The sequence below is a fragment of the Photinus pyralis genome, unplaced genomic scaffold (genome assembly GCF_008802855.1).
Source record: "Photinus pyralis isolate 1611_PpyrPB1 unplaced genomic scaffold, Ppyr1.3 Ppyr1.4_LG10, whole genome shotgun sequence".
Taxonomy (NCBI): Eukaryota; Metazoa; Arthropoda; class Insecta; order Coleoptera; family Lampyridae; genus Photinus; species Photinus pyralis.
In genome coordinates this window covers 16704348-16719547 of record NW_022170250.1, presented here as the reverse complement: position 1 = coordinate 16719547, position 15200 = coordinate 16704348, and the positions used below count along the sequence as shown (strand labels likewise).

General features: G+C 36.9%; 1 protein-coding gene across 1 annotated transcript; it reads left to right on the top strand.

Annotated features, from left to right (window-relative positions):
• Nucleotides 1-13264: 13264 nt before the first annotated feature.
• On the top strand, nt 13265-14281 carry LOC116161981. The gene is made up of 4 exons (XM_031475489.1): nt 13265-13346; nt 13393-13565; nt 13612-13749; nt 13800-14281. The coding sequence occupies exons 1-4, from the start codon at nt 13265-13267 to the stop codon at nt 14061-14063; spliced, it is 657 nt and encodes a 218-aa protein (XP_031331349.1). The 3' UTR covers nt 14064-14281.
• Nucleotides 14282-15200: the final 919 nt, after the last annotated feature.

Sequence of the window (15200 nt, the reverse complement as noted above, 5' to 3'; positions counted from 1 at the left end):
ATCGATACGATATTTTTGAGTTTACGTACTTTACCCTTTTTGTCGCTACAAAGAATATACCTCCCGAAACCGGATTTTGTCTACATTACTTTTGTTACTCCAAAGGTTTATTCGTACGAGCTTAACTGGGTTTCTGATCCTTCATATTAGTCTGTATACCGATTTAACGATTATCGAGACCTATTCTGAAACTGATTCATACGATTTTTAGTTACGTCACTTGTGTCGCTCCGAAGAATTTGCTCATACCTTGGTTCATACTATCTCATTCGAATTATTGATTATTTAATTACGGTTTTAGTATACGATTGACCCTAGTGTCAAACGGTAGACATTGCTACCGCGATATTTATGTGCCGCGCTATTCACTATCTCTTTTGTTTGTTTTTTTGTTTGTATTTTTATCTGTTACAGATAACGCAGAAAAGCGCCCTTCTGAGCTCATAAGGTAATTTTTTATTTTTGTCGACTTCTTGATATAACGTTTGATTACATACTCCTTTTCGATACAATCGAATTGTAATTACCACATTTGTTTGATAGTCATTTAACAATTAGTCACGTGGCGGTGACCTTGGGCAGTAAATCGAAGTAAAGCTCAAAGGGCAAGCTGTAGTTATCGTATTTAATTTTTTAGGGTGTCAAATTACATTTACTAGAGCATACAAAGACAATGACCTAATTTTTTTGTGGTGTCAAATTATATTTTCAAGGTCATAGAAGGGCAATGACCTAATTTTTGTGGTGTTGAATTACATTATTCAAGGTTATACAAAGTCAATACCCTCATTTGACCTTTAAATAAACTACAGGTAAGTTCTAGGACATATTACTAGAATATAAACATTTATAATTCGGTCAGCCGGCGCTATTCTTTGACTAAAGATGTATTTCTTCGATTTAAATCGTATTACATTGTATAAGTTTCTTGACCTTGAAGGTCAACAAAGGCTAAAAATTGGGTCATTAACCTTGGTTGACCTTGAAAGTGAAATACCACATAAATGAGACCATTGGCCTTGAATATGAAATAAGATTCGACAAAGATGAGGCCTTGAAACTCAAAATAAATAGCATTACATAAATGGGGTCATTGACCTTTAGTGACTTCGGGAGTAAAATGAGCAATATCTTCAAAGTGAAATTTGACACCACAAAAATAGGTTCATTGACCTCTGATGACCTTGAAAATAAAACCTAACACGACACAAATTGGAGATAATTGAACTTTGTTAACATTGAAAATGAATACCACAAAAATGGAACCATTGACCTTGAAAATGACATTGAGTGTAATTAAACACCACATAAAAGTGAGGTCATTAATCTTCTATGACCTTGAAAATGTAATTTGACAGCGCAAAAATGGGTTTATTTCCCTTCACAATGTAATTGGACACCACATAAAATGGATTCATTGACCTTATATGACCTCGTGAATGTAAATAGACGCGTTCGGCATAGCTCGGGCTCCCCCGTAGACTCGTCCCTAGTGGCAAACAACGTTTACTAACGAGTTTATGATTTTGGACTTTCAGTCCGTCCGTCCATCTACACTTTTTTAGAAATTTTGAATTTTTTTAGAATATTCTAGAATTTACTAGAATTTTTTTTACAATTTTTCCGAACGCACAGGCACACACAATCATTAGTTTATACAATTTTTAGAATTTTCTAGAATTTTTTTAGAATTTTGTGCACACAAAGTATAAAGTGGTGCACCGCGAGGGGAAATCACTGTAGGATTTTAGTGTACCCCACTCGTATTTTGTATTTGTATGTGTATTTGTAATTGTATGTGTAATTGTAATTGTCTAGAGTTTTTTAATGAATTTTTTAGATATTTTAGAATTTCTCTACAATTTTTTAGAAATTTTGAATTTTTGTTAGAATTTTCTAGAACTTTTTTTACAATTTTTTTCGAACGCACATGCACACACAATCATTAATTTATACAATTTTTAGAATTTTCTAGAATTTTTTGTACACAAAATGTGAAATTTCCAGTATCTAGTTTCTATGCGCAGTTGTGCGCTCTTGGAAATAAAGTGAAGAAATGCGCTACTTTGCGCCAGTGTAAAGAAATGACCGCCGCAACAGTCGTAAATAATTACCGGCGCCGCTACGCCAAATTGAAAGATTTATGTTCTACAGGGACGAACCACTCAGTCTCAATGGAGTGTAAGAAAATTAGATCCAACAAACGTTTGCGGTTACGCATAGTTAAGCGTGTTAATAAAATTTTCTTAGACGAAATTGAATGTCGGCGGCCCATAATTGGCAACAATTGTATCTATTAATTTGATTTTCAAGTTTCGTTTTTTTTCGATTTTTTTTAGATCCCTACCTGATGGCGCCCATTATTACATCATTTTTTAAATACCTCAATTTTCCAATCTAGCAATTAAGCTACATGTGACAATACCGTTTTATAATCGGCCAAAATTTGTCACTCTGGAACTGTTGCATTCGCGAAGAGTTCGCATTGCAAAAATGGTCCAATCGGAGACAATTGAAACAAAAGACGCGACTTTCATTTTTTTCGCGATATTATAGTGACCTATAGGATTGCATGATGAATTGGGAGGAACCTACCACGCCCAATTAAATTTAATGTACTCATAAAACTAATTAAAAAAACCAAAAGAAAAGTTGCCCGATTATAAAATTTTACGATAGCTACGAGTGTTTGGCTTACGTATCGGAATCTATTTTGAGCGAACGTTATTGATGGATGATTCATATAAAAACATTTATCGAAGAAAAAAAAGTAGGGAAATTTCGCAGATGTCCTTTGGGAACCGCTGAAATGGAATAAATTATATTTATTTGTCGTTGCGACTGTTTATTTTTGGTATTCATTAGAAGCCTTCGATGGCACTTCAACTTGTCAATTATTTTCGATTTCGTTTACAAGTGGTTTCCACATAAATGATATGTTTACATCTCTTGACAGTTGGGAGCGACGTTTTTTCGACGTAATTGTCGAAATGCACTGAGGTCAAGTTGAAATTATTAACAGTTGAGGTCATTTCCCATTTAAAAATGATATTTTCGTACGCATAGCGTTATCAAAAGTAATTTCTGAAAGTAGTTATTGATAACAAACCTAAATGGTCGTGCCTTTTAAAATTTTACAAACACTCGCACGTCATTGCATAATTAAAATTTAAATAATCAAATTAACGGGTAATTGTCGCGGTTTTTTAAAAGCGATATTGACTTACCCGGCTGCGTTACCATAATAAAAACAAAAATCCGAATCGCTAGAATAAAACAAAAACAAACGAAAGCACAACTGTCAATTCACTATAAACGTTGCTACAGGACGAACAAGAAGTAAAACACTAACAAAATAAAGTTACACCACGCGATCCAAGTTCGTAATTCTTCGCGCAAGCTCGCCGTCTTCCGGTATTACGTCAATATTGGGTCTCTCTCGCTCTAACAACACCCCCGCAGCGGGCGCCATCCCACCATCGCTCACCTTCACGTCCGCGTTCTTACAAAGCGCACAAAAAGAATCCGTTACCGTTTAAAAGCAGGAAAGAGTCACCGCAATGACTACACCAAAAATCCTCGCGATCCTTTTATGCGAGTTAATGACGGGAAATTAAGCGGGGCCCCATAATACGAGAGAACGAAGAAATATTACACACATCGATTGCCCTCATAAAATGCGAACTCATTAAAAGTGTTTGTCGAATCGATTTTGTACACCTTAAATTTCGCTTACGTGTCATTTAACCGTCTTTGTCCATTTTATTAGTTTGCGAACTCATTACGCGAACAATAACGGTCCTCGCGATCGGTGCCATCTCGCGGCCCCGCCGCCAAACACAAATTAACCTCACTTAATAATAAATGACATCACGCTGGTGATTTACTTTTTTTTATGGCGTTGTTAGTCACGATTACGTTTCTAACAGTATATCATCTCCGCACGTGATGAGTAATCTACGGTTTAGTTTTAATGATTGAGCGAAACGAATGTAAGTTCTCTTTGGCTTCGGGATGTTATGACTACCTAAAGCTAATTGGGAGTAATGATTGTTATTAGAGCAGAAGGTCGCGCCTACGCGTATTGTCTTTTTTTGTTTTTAATTTAATTAACCGCGTTTTTTGAGGCACTCGTACGAAATGAACGATCGTTCGTCAGCTTTTCGATGCGGAAACAGCTGAGTGTCGGATCGGCAGATGGTCGTATTTTATCCACCTGCCCTGTATGTAGTATTAATCCGACTTTATTGTCGTCTCGATAGTGTGCTTCGGAAAGTCTATGAACAGCGGCCCTTCAATATTAATTCTATTCCGTACTCGCTTCTACTCTCCACATTTTACTTGCCTAACCAGCTTTCCAAACAAGAAATACACCGAGAGAAAAATTATTACAACAGAGTCCATAAAGTTAGTAACGTGACGTCATCACCGGTATGCGTGTAACCAAACCGATTCCCCCTAAAAAAAGGTAGCAACGAGCATGGACACAGGCGATTAAAACACTGCTTTGAATATCCCATTTGATCTGCTACTTTGCATCGATATTGATCAATAGATAAAAAGTTACCAATCCATTTCCAATATTTCTACATTATGGAAGATTGACATTTCTGAAACATTTCCTTGACACTTCCATCACTTCTGAAATTTTCTAGAGATTCCAAAATGTCGTTTTTACACCTTTTTGAAATTTTTTAAAAAATGTTCACATTCTTGTTCACTTTTCACATTTCCAAAATGTTGATTGATTAGAAATTTTTAATAATTTGAGAAGGAATCCTAGAATGTCTCAAATGTCCACTTCAAAATTTCCTACGCATTTTTGAAATACTTCCAAAATGTTTTTGAAAATTCATAAAAAAACATAAAAGTTTATGAAACGATTCGAGTATTTTCTGAGCATTTGTGACAAATGGTCTGAAGTATTTTCAACATTTTTTAAATATTCCAGACATTTTCAGATTTTCCTGCATTTTTTCAACGTTTTTGAAACATTTCTATAATATCTTACAAAATATCCTGGACAAATATTTCCAAAATTTCAAAAATAAAATGCAGGGTAAATTTCTACAATTCTACAATTTCTTAACCATTGTCACATTTACAACATGCTTCATTTGAAATATTAAGCTAGAGAAGATGAAAACGAAATTTGACATTTTCAGTTTTTCGGTCATATCTCAGTTATGTTTAAAGATTTTTCAAAAGCGTTTCTTTAATATTTAGTCACACAAAGGAGTAACCCATTTAACCTGCACTGTGTATCGTTGCTGAGATCCCAAAGGTGAGTCACGGATTTGAACCACCCTGTACATTTGGCATAAATGACGTAAGACGTAAAACGTTTTTTAATGTTTGGTTTGAACATTTTTTTTAATTCTTTTTTTATTTTTTCGAATTTTTTTAAATTATTTCAATGTTTTATGAATAGTGTTATATTTATGAAAAGAGAATTGCTATCTCCGTAATTGTTAGGGCTGTCAAACAGTAATGTGCTCTTTTGAGGTCAAACCAAAAATGGTAAAATCAAAAATTGAAAATATTCGTTCGCTTAAGAGATAAGGGGTAAAATTGAAAAATAGTCAATTACAGAATGATCCTTATTTTATTAGTTAAAAGAGACAATCAAAATGTCATAATGATTGATAAATTAATCTGCCGTCAGGTGAAAAGTTGTCGCGCCTAACCTCATTTTTTAAATGGAACACTCTGTATACTTTAACATAAAAGGCAAGCATATTAAATCATTTTTTCAAAAATATGCCACTAAAAAAATTCAATATTGCTTCAAAAACAATCTTTTTGGAATTTTTTTAAATCTCTAGATAAGATTTTTGAATTTTTTTAAATCTACTTGTATACATTTTTTAGTGTTTAGAGGCTTTAAATGATTCTGTTTTCACGAGCTTGTTTAGGCATCATTTAGCTACTTTTTCATGAAAAAAAAATCGAACCAATGCATTTAATTTTTTTGAGAAAATTAACCATTTCTGTCAGAATGTCGAAAAAAGCCCTCAAGCGGCGATATGTGAAACTAACAAAAATTCAAATATTATAATATTTGTAGCCGAAGAATAACTCTTTTGAATTAACCCGAGTTTGTTAAAATCGACTCAGTCGTTTCGAAGATACAGGGTGTTCTTTACGGAAACCTTTGAATACCCCCCACCACTTCATTTTTAGAGACACAAGAAAAATTGTCAAACAAAAATTGTTCAGATTATCGTCAAAGACCGGACATTTTTTTGGTAGGTTAATATAGCGGAATTCACAAAAACATCACTTTTTTAGATTCCAGACTGCAGTTACGCCCACTAGCGGTCATTTCAGAAATTTAAAAAATATTTTCCAGGTTTTGCTCGTGGCCGTTTTAGTAATAAATTGTTTTACCGCAAGCCTCTACGATGGATAGATTCTCAGATACAGTACCCCGCATTCTTAGTTGGCCACCCTGTACAACAACATTTTGAAAAACATCTATTTTTCAGATTTTCTTTAGACAGTGAATAGCGAGATAAACGAATTCCGTTTATGGGAAGTGTTGAATCTGATCTGTTTGTAGTAAAATCAGTGGCGTAACTACAATGCCTCAAAGGTACGCAATGAAGATGGGCCCCGACTTATTAAAAGGGGCCCCATACAAAAATGTACAAAAAATTTAACTCTATTCTGAAAAAAAGTTCCCGAACTCCTTCAATGGTATACTTCTATTGATTATTTACATATTTTCCGTTACTAAAGGAATAGATAAAACGTAGAAAAGCGTACTGCAAATGTTAGCTCATGTTTTATTTACGAAGGGCCATGTACCTGCTTATTTTCCAGTTTACAATAAAATTACAGTCCGAAGACAATTCTGAATCATTTTTCACTTAGGGTAAATACTATAGGCGATAAATCTGGAGCAATATCTGCAATATACAAAAATTAACAATCAGAGGAGTTACAAATTCAAACTCAAATAGATCTAAAAGCAACTCCACTCCTTTCCCATTTGTGAAAAATAGCATTCCGAAGTCTCTTACATAAAGTAAATGAAATACTTTGTTAATTAGGGAGACTCCAATCCAGAAGGTATCTGGAGGTCCTGGATACGGTAACCTTAGACTGAAGTTGTATTTCGAGATGAATGTTGCTAAGTAATTTTAACACTCCAGCATTTGCCTCTGCACGGACGAAACAGTTAAAGACGTTAAAAAAGGGCAGATTCATACACAAAAAATTGAAGTCGCTAATCAAACAAAACATCGAAGGAACTGGCCAATATTAAACAAACCAAAATAAGAATGTGATAAACAAATTCAAGGGTTACCTATTTACAAATAGTTAATATAAGTCACAATTAAAATTATGTACCGGGTGACCCAATAAGACTGTTCCTCGGCCATATCTCGGGAACCGTTCGTCGTATGATCTAGCTAGTCTGCGATAAGGTTTCTACAACCTACATGTAAGTACTGTACCTGATTACTTGCGTGTTTATATACTCATTCAGGTCCTTTGTTATTTCGGCTGTGGCGCAAACAATGAGCTTCGCGAAATGCGGGGATGTTTGTTCATGGCGATGATGGTACCCATAGACTCCCATCTGGATAGGGACCAAGAAATCGCGTCCTAAAAATTGGAGTCTATTGGTAACCCTTCTGACATCTATTTATTTGTATAATCCTTATGGTGAGCACTGTTAGCAAACGAAATGTTTCATTTCTTGACAATTTATGACGTCACCACGTCCCACAAGACCGAAAATAATTCATTGCTGGATTTATCAGCTTCCCTGATGTAAAGGTGTGTCTTTGTTGAATAATGGATTAATTACTTAGGGATCAGAGTTTATGAAAAAATTTTTACTTTTACGAATACGTCCTTTCTATTTTTGGTAGAACGAGTGAAAATGAATTTAATTTGTTGTCGTTCCAAATTACTCCAAGAAAAACCGCTAGTATGTCGCTCTCCCGAAAACGCAACGACTAGATTACGATTCTTTTCACGCTAACCGCCCGATATAAATTTTTGTAATCGCCGACCGACCGACTGCTGACTGCCTCTATCTCTCCCCTTTGTCTTTCTTCTTTACTATATTGCGGAGCAGAAACTCTGAAACAGACCCAACGAAAATCTCGCGACTGATTAGCCAATCAGCGAGTCCCGTTTTCGTTATCTTGACTCTGGAAAAGGCAACTAACGAAGTTAGACGGTTTACCTGTTGTCTCGGTAATAACCCTCGCCCCAATGTACCGGGGGACCCAATAAGACTGTTCCTCGGCCGTATCTCCGGAACCGTTCGTCATATGACAGGGTTAAAAAAAATTATTGGGTAAATCGGTTATGAAGAATCGCTGGAAAATATTTTCAAGTTCTAAAAATGACTAACAGAGGGCGTAACTGCCATCTTAAATTTTAAAATTGCATTTTCTTTAAATTTATAACTAAACATTTTTTTTCACATTTTTAAAGAGAACCAGTTTATCTATCATTTTCGTAAAAACAAAAACTCAGTTATTTCAAAAACAAAGATGGCGTGGGGCGTTCAATTGTTTTTGCAATAACCTGCTTTAAATTCTTAACTGTTTGACAGATTTTAACAAATTTGGTATCGTTGAAAAGAGCGTTCCTTGGACAACAAGAATCAAGAATAGTTTTGACACTATGATCCAAAATCCTAAAAAAATCAAATGGAATGATATGACTTTTTCTTTATGAAAAAGTAGCCCAATAACGTCCAAAGAGTCCAGTGAAAACCGTTTTTCAAAATCTCGTTCCTAACCTCAAATATTGGGAAAATGAGTTTAATTTATTAAAATGCTTATAAATTGTATCTTAAATTACTTTTTTCGTATTTCCGTTATTTGTCGATGGCGCGATAGAAAAGCACCCCACACTTTTCTGTAGGCCTTGGAAAATTAAACAAATGAAACACGATGCATTATAAAATAATAAAATCAGCCGTAACTTGTAGATTCGGTTAAATTCGGAAAGAGTTGTCGTTTTAAGAGCTTATTCAAGATATGCTTTTGTTTTTTGAAAAAAAAACACAGTTTACTAGATATGAGCGAAAAACAGATTTAGTGATTTTTCTTTTAAATGTTGCAGAATCGTTAGTATTAGAAATACAGAAATATGCAAAGAACAAAAATTGTAGATTTTGTTCCGCTTAATAAGGTACATTTATTAATTTTCATTCTTGTTTTATAATTTTCGAGTTATAACTCAAACTTACATATTTTTAAACGGCAACCATAGCTGACTGTGACATTTTTAAAAGTGCATTTTTTTTCTGTTTACGATGATATAAGGTTCAATGTACAGGGTGGCCAACTAAGAATGCGAGGTACTGTATCTGAGAACCTATCCATCGTAGAGGCTTGCGGTAAAAAAGTTATTACTAAAACGGCCACGAGCAAAACCTAGAAAATATTTTTAAGTTTCTGAAATGGCCGCGAGGGAGCGTAACTGCAGCAATCTGGAATCTAAAAAGTTATGTTTCTGTGAATTCCGCTATATTAACCTAACAAAAAATGTCCGGTCTTTGAAGTCGACGATAATCTAAACCTTTTTTGTTTGACAATTTTTCCTGTATCTCTAAAAATGAAGTGATGGACGGTATTCAAGGGTTTCCGTAAAGAACACCTTGTATCTTCGAAACGACTGAGCCGATTTCAACAAACTCGGGTTCATTGAAAAGAGTTATTCCTCGGCTACAAATATTATAAATTTGAAGTTTTATTAGTTTCACATATCGCCGCTTGAGGGCTTTTTTCGACATTCCGACAGAAATGGTTAATTTTCTCAAAAAAATTAAATGCATTGGTTCGATTTTTTTTGTTCATGAAAAAGTAGCTAAATGATGCCAAACAAGTTCGCGAAAACAGCATCTCGATATCTTGAGATATATATGTACAGGGTGACAATTTGAAAACTTACCACCCCCCATATCTTAGTAAATAAACGAGATATTTAAAAAAATCAAAATCCGTTTCGGTAATTCGGAGGGGAATCACAATGACATAGTTGGCGACGCACCCCCTCCAACCCCCTGCGCCCCAGCCACCCCAACTTTTAAATCTTAAATAGTGACCCCCCATGTGTGATACGTCGTTGGAAAGCTCTGAAAAAATGCTTTCCAACCATACCAAATAGCATTACATTTAGGTTAGTAATTATCGTGCAAATCAAAAAATAAACTAATATGATACATTTGAAATCTGTCGTATTTAAAACGCAACCGGCGAACATAGACGAACTAAGACAGAGAATAATTCAAGAATGTCGAAATATTGCAAAACCAACATTGGAAAGGTTCGACAAGAGTTTGAGAATAGATTATAACTGGCGATCAAAAATGAGTTGCTGTCGAGTCGGCTTTGGAAGTTCAAGTTAAATACGATTTTCCATGTTTATTTTTTGATTTGCACGATAATTACTGACCTAAATGTAATGCTATTTGGTATGGTTGGAAAGCATTTTTTCAGAGCTTTCCAACGACGTATCACACATGGGGGGTCACTATTTAAGATTTAAAAGTTGGGGTGGCGGGCGCAGGGGGTGTGAGGGGGTGCGTCGCCAACTATGTCATTGTGATTCCCCCTCCGAATTACCGAAACGGATTTTGATTTTTTTAAATATCTCGTTTATTTACTAAGATATTGGGGGTGGTAAGTTTTCAAATTGTCACCCTGTATATCGTGATGATCAGCATTTCAAGCATTTACGGCGGTTTCCTTTTTTTAAATCGACCCACCTTAGGGCCACAAATTACATAATAAAAATAATTCCGGAAAAATTAGCTCAAAAAAATAAAATTTTGAGGGTATAAAATTTTCTTTGGCCTAAATTTTAGGTTAGGAACAAGATATCGAGATGCGGTTTTCGCGAGCTTGTTTAGGCATCATTTAGCTACTTTTTCATGAAAAAAAATTAAACCAAACGAAAAGATTCGCAATAGAATTTACAGCTTTCTGTACTATCCTACTATCTAAAATGCGAAAGGCATTTACCACAGGATCATGTATAGGTATAGTCTTTTATCGCAAGAGTCCACTGATAAATTAAACCCTTTTAGAACACCGAAGAGCAAAAATCTAAAATTGAAAGATCTGGCGATCTTGGTGACCAAAGGGTCGACCCGTTCCTACCTATCCATGACCTTGGAAATAGTTGGTTTATGTGCTCTCGTACTTGCAGTTGGTTGTGCGGCGGGGCACCGTTGTGGTGAAACCAGCGTAAATTATGTCTTGTTTCCAAATCTAACCCATCCTACATATCTTGAAATTCATTTGGTAGCAAACGAAGATAACGTTGGCTTGTCCAATTTTCATCGTAAATCATAGGTCCATGAATTCCGAACCAAACTTTAAATCCAAGTTTTCTTTGAGGTCTTTAACAATAAACAGCAGTTTTGTTTATTTATTGTTTTCCATGGCATGATACGATCTACTTTTAATAGCGTATTGAATATAATTGTTAATTTAACTTTCATAGTGAATTTTCCAAAATGGCCTTTAAATATGTTAAATGTGCCCCAATTGCACCATTACCTATCTCAGTAGATGTTGTTTTCCATGGCAAACTCTCGAGCAAACTCGCTGTTTATTTATCTCTCAATAATATTAAAATTCCTGCAGCGCGCTTATTTATTAAAGTACATTTAGTAAGCCTTATATCGTTATAAACGGAAAATTTGTCCTTTTTAAAAATGTCAAAGCCAACTATGACTGTCATTTAAAAAAATTAAAGTTTGTATTATAACTCAGAAATTGTCAAATATAGAAGGAAATTAGTATGTTCATAATGTTAAGCATTAAAATGTCGAAAACTTTTATTCGTGTCATTTTGCTGTATTTCTAATAATAACGATTCTACAACAGTTAAATGAAAAATCACTAAATCTGTTTTTCGCTCATATCTAGTAAACGGTGGATTTTTTTCAAAAAACAAAAACATATCTAAAATGACAACTCTGTTCTCATTTAACCGAATCTGTATGTTATGGTTTCCGAGATCCCAATGCTTAAAATGAAAAAAAAAACTCACCCTGTATATAGATTATCATCGTTTAAAATTTGATGATATAAGGAAAGGGACCCCAAATATTGTCGGAGACGGGCTTCTAAAATGAAGTGGGACACATTGTATATTGTAACTGCTAGTCACATGTCGGTGTCTTTTTGCAAGAGGAATTTCTAATTGGTCTAGGAAAAGGGAAATAACTACCATAGAGAAATCATTACAGTAATAGTCGCAATAACGATCCTCAAAGGGTCGCTCGAATCGAATAGAAAGTTTGTAATTATCGAGGAATTTTGAAGCACCTTTACTCTGGAATAATCCGTTACGTTATTAGTAATTTGGGAACACGTCGCCTGGTCGTTTCGTGGTAGTGACAGGCCGATTGTTAAAATGCGAGTAAGTAGATGAAGGAGGAATTTTTCAATAAATTAAAAGAACCGCCGAGAATGCTATAAATAGTGCATGCGGGCAACAGGTGTTTCGGGGGGGTAGATGTACGCAAACCGTCCGTGTACTATACAGAATGCGTCGTAAGTATTTTTGCTTTGAAATTTAATCGAATTAAGGTAAAATTGAAGTATGGGAGGGTTGGTCCGCCGGTAATGAGTGTATTCCTGTGACACGGCGCGCCCTTCGCCGCACCTCTTTCGCTTCCGAGACACTCCTAAAACATTAGCTAATTGCTAGGGCTCGGCCCTGCGTCAGTTCCTCGACGTGAGACGTCTTATCCGCCTTAATGACAACAAAAGAGGAGAGGATCGCCGCCACCCTCGGCGCGCGTTAATAAAAATAAACTTTATCGCGAAAACCGCCCGCCGGTGGCGGCAATCGAATTATTAATTAAAGCCGAATTTTACATGTCAAGATATTATGTCGGGGCGCACGCGAAAAGGTTGAACATTTTCCATTAATTGAATACCGCAGATCCAATTTAGGAGCTTAAGTAACCGTATCCCTCTGCCAACCCCGTTTCTGTTTTTAAAACAAAACACAAATACCTGCCGAAGCGGATAATTCCCAAACTGTCATTTACATGTGCACGGATTTGAAATTTGCGGTAGGTGCACAAGGCCGCCTATAAAAATCGGCCTACGACGACGGCGTGGTATAATGAAATCTTCGAGCCGAAAAATGATGTCTTTAATAAGATAATTACGGCTATTGATATATCATAAAGTTCGGGGGGAGAGTGGGCGGCTAATTATTTTGATGTATAAAACGAAAGGGATGGGTGAATTTTAGCTAGTTTTAAAGCATGTCATTGTATATGAACGATATGGGTGAGAACGACGATACCAACAGCGAACTGAGCGACCACGGACGTTTCCTAACTAAGGGTGAGTGCAGACGAGCGCTGCGATTTTTTTTCGACCGTCATTGCAGGCGCCTTCCTACTGACTCCGTCGTACGAGCTGAGCCTGGACAAGGCGGCGGGCATTTGCGACAAGCTGAACTTTCGCGGAAGCTTTAGTCTGACGAAGACCGCCACCGGAATCTTGTTCAAGTTCTCCGAGCCGGACGACTATCAGCAGGTCTTTCGGAAGGGCTTTCATAAGGTTGGTGGTAAACGGGCGAGTAGTTGAACTAAAAGCAACGCACTAGGTGACCGGTGGCCGACTGTACAGAAAGGTGGCGATTCCGTGCCGACCCCAAAAAACCTTCTCCCTGCTCGTGATGGAGGTACCTAGCGATCTTCCGGAGGACGACATTAGGGCCAGCTTGTACCGCTACACCTCAGTCGTAAGTAACCCACGCGCCCCGATACTTGTAAAAGAAACCCAAGCACTCAGGTGGAGGTAACTCGAGTCACGAGCAAGCTTGAGCAACCCGGAGTGCCTGCCCCCATCAGAATAACGATGGCCTCCTTGGAGGAGTTCAACAGTCTACTACAGCAAGGCTTGGATTTCTACGGCGCGACGTACTTCCCAACCGAGGCTCTCAAGAAGGAGGACATACGAGGCAGTCAAAAGCAGCTTCTGCCAGTCTTCGACGCGTCCGGTTTCAGCCGTCTACCACCACCGGCGAGTCGCACTCTTAAACCAAGGTCAAACTAGTTCCCACTTCTGAAAACCACACACTAACCCCCTAACAACTAACTTACACCAAATTGGTGATCAGTTTCCAGCCTCCCGGAAATAATGGACGAACTCGATCGGGATACTGGATACGTAACGCGATATTTTCGGTTAATTACTTTAATTGGACTCTGTCGTTTGTTAAAAGTTGTACGGTTAATGATGCCTTTTTCTTAATAAAACCAAAGCAAATTCGTCGTTTGGTTTGAAATTTCGCCGTTCCAATCGATAACGTGTAATTTTCAGTCCGAAAAATTGGCCTCAGGAGGACTTCAGAAGTCTCCAAAGTCACCCCATATTGCGGCGATAAAATCTTTACAAAAAAGAAAATGCGAAAAAAGTAAAACGAAAGGCGACTCTATACTATCGCGCGTCCAAACTCAAAGCGAAAAAAAAGCGAAAAGGGCTTAAAGTGACTTACCTTAGGGCAAACTCTTAAAAGTGAACAGGACGACCGTCGGACAACCGGGAAGGCGACAGTCAGCTGAGTGTTTGGCCTACTTGGCCATCAGGACGAGTAAAACGGCAGGAACGACTGGCAGGACACGCTGTGTTCGGGCAGGCGCCGTTCGGGAGATGCAACAGGCGATCAATATCGTAGTTCCCCTATATACAGAGTGATACGATTCCTTCGGGGTCGTTGGAATTTTAATTAAGGGAGACTCGAAGCAATTATAGGCGCCATCTAGAACATTAAACGTTATAGAATGGACTTGTAAACAGTTTCTACCTTCGCGTCGAAATAAAAACGGGCGAAACGACGCCGTTCGCTCATTAGAACAAAAACGACGCGTTACAATAAAATCCTCCTTGGAGATTTCCCTAACAAGATCTTTGTATTATTAAAAAGGCGATATGGTACGTGAAATACGGCCGTTATTAGTCACACGCGCTCAATTCGCACCATCGTCAAAATTTTTCACTGTCCACTTCGACATTTTTATTGCGTCGTCAATAAAACAAACCGCGGAAAGAAACTTTCGAACCTAAATCGAAACATTTTGGCGTGTGACTGTAAATTTTGGCTAAAAATCTGAATCACTCCGTGGCAAACTGTACGAATGGATTAACCGCATTTTTTTTTTGTTCAGATCGTGCTTTGGAATGTATTTGTGC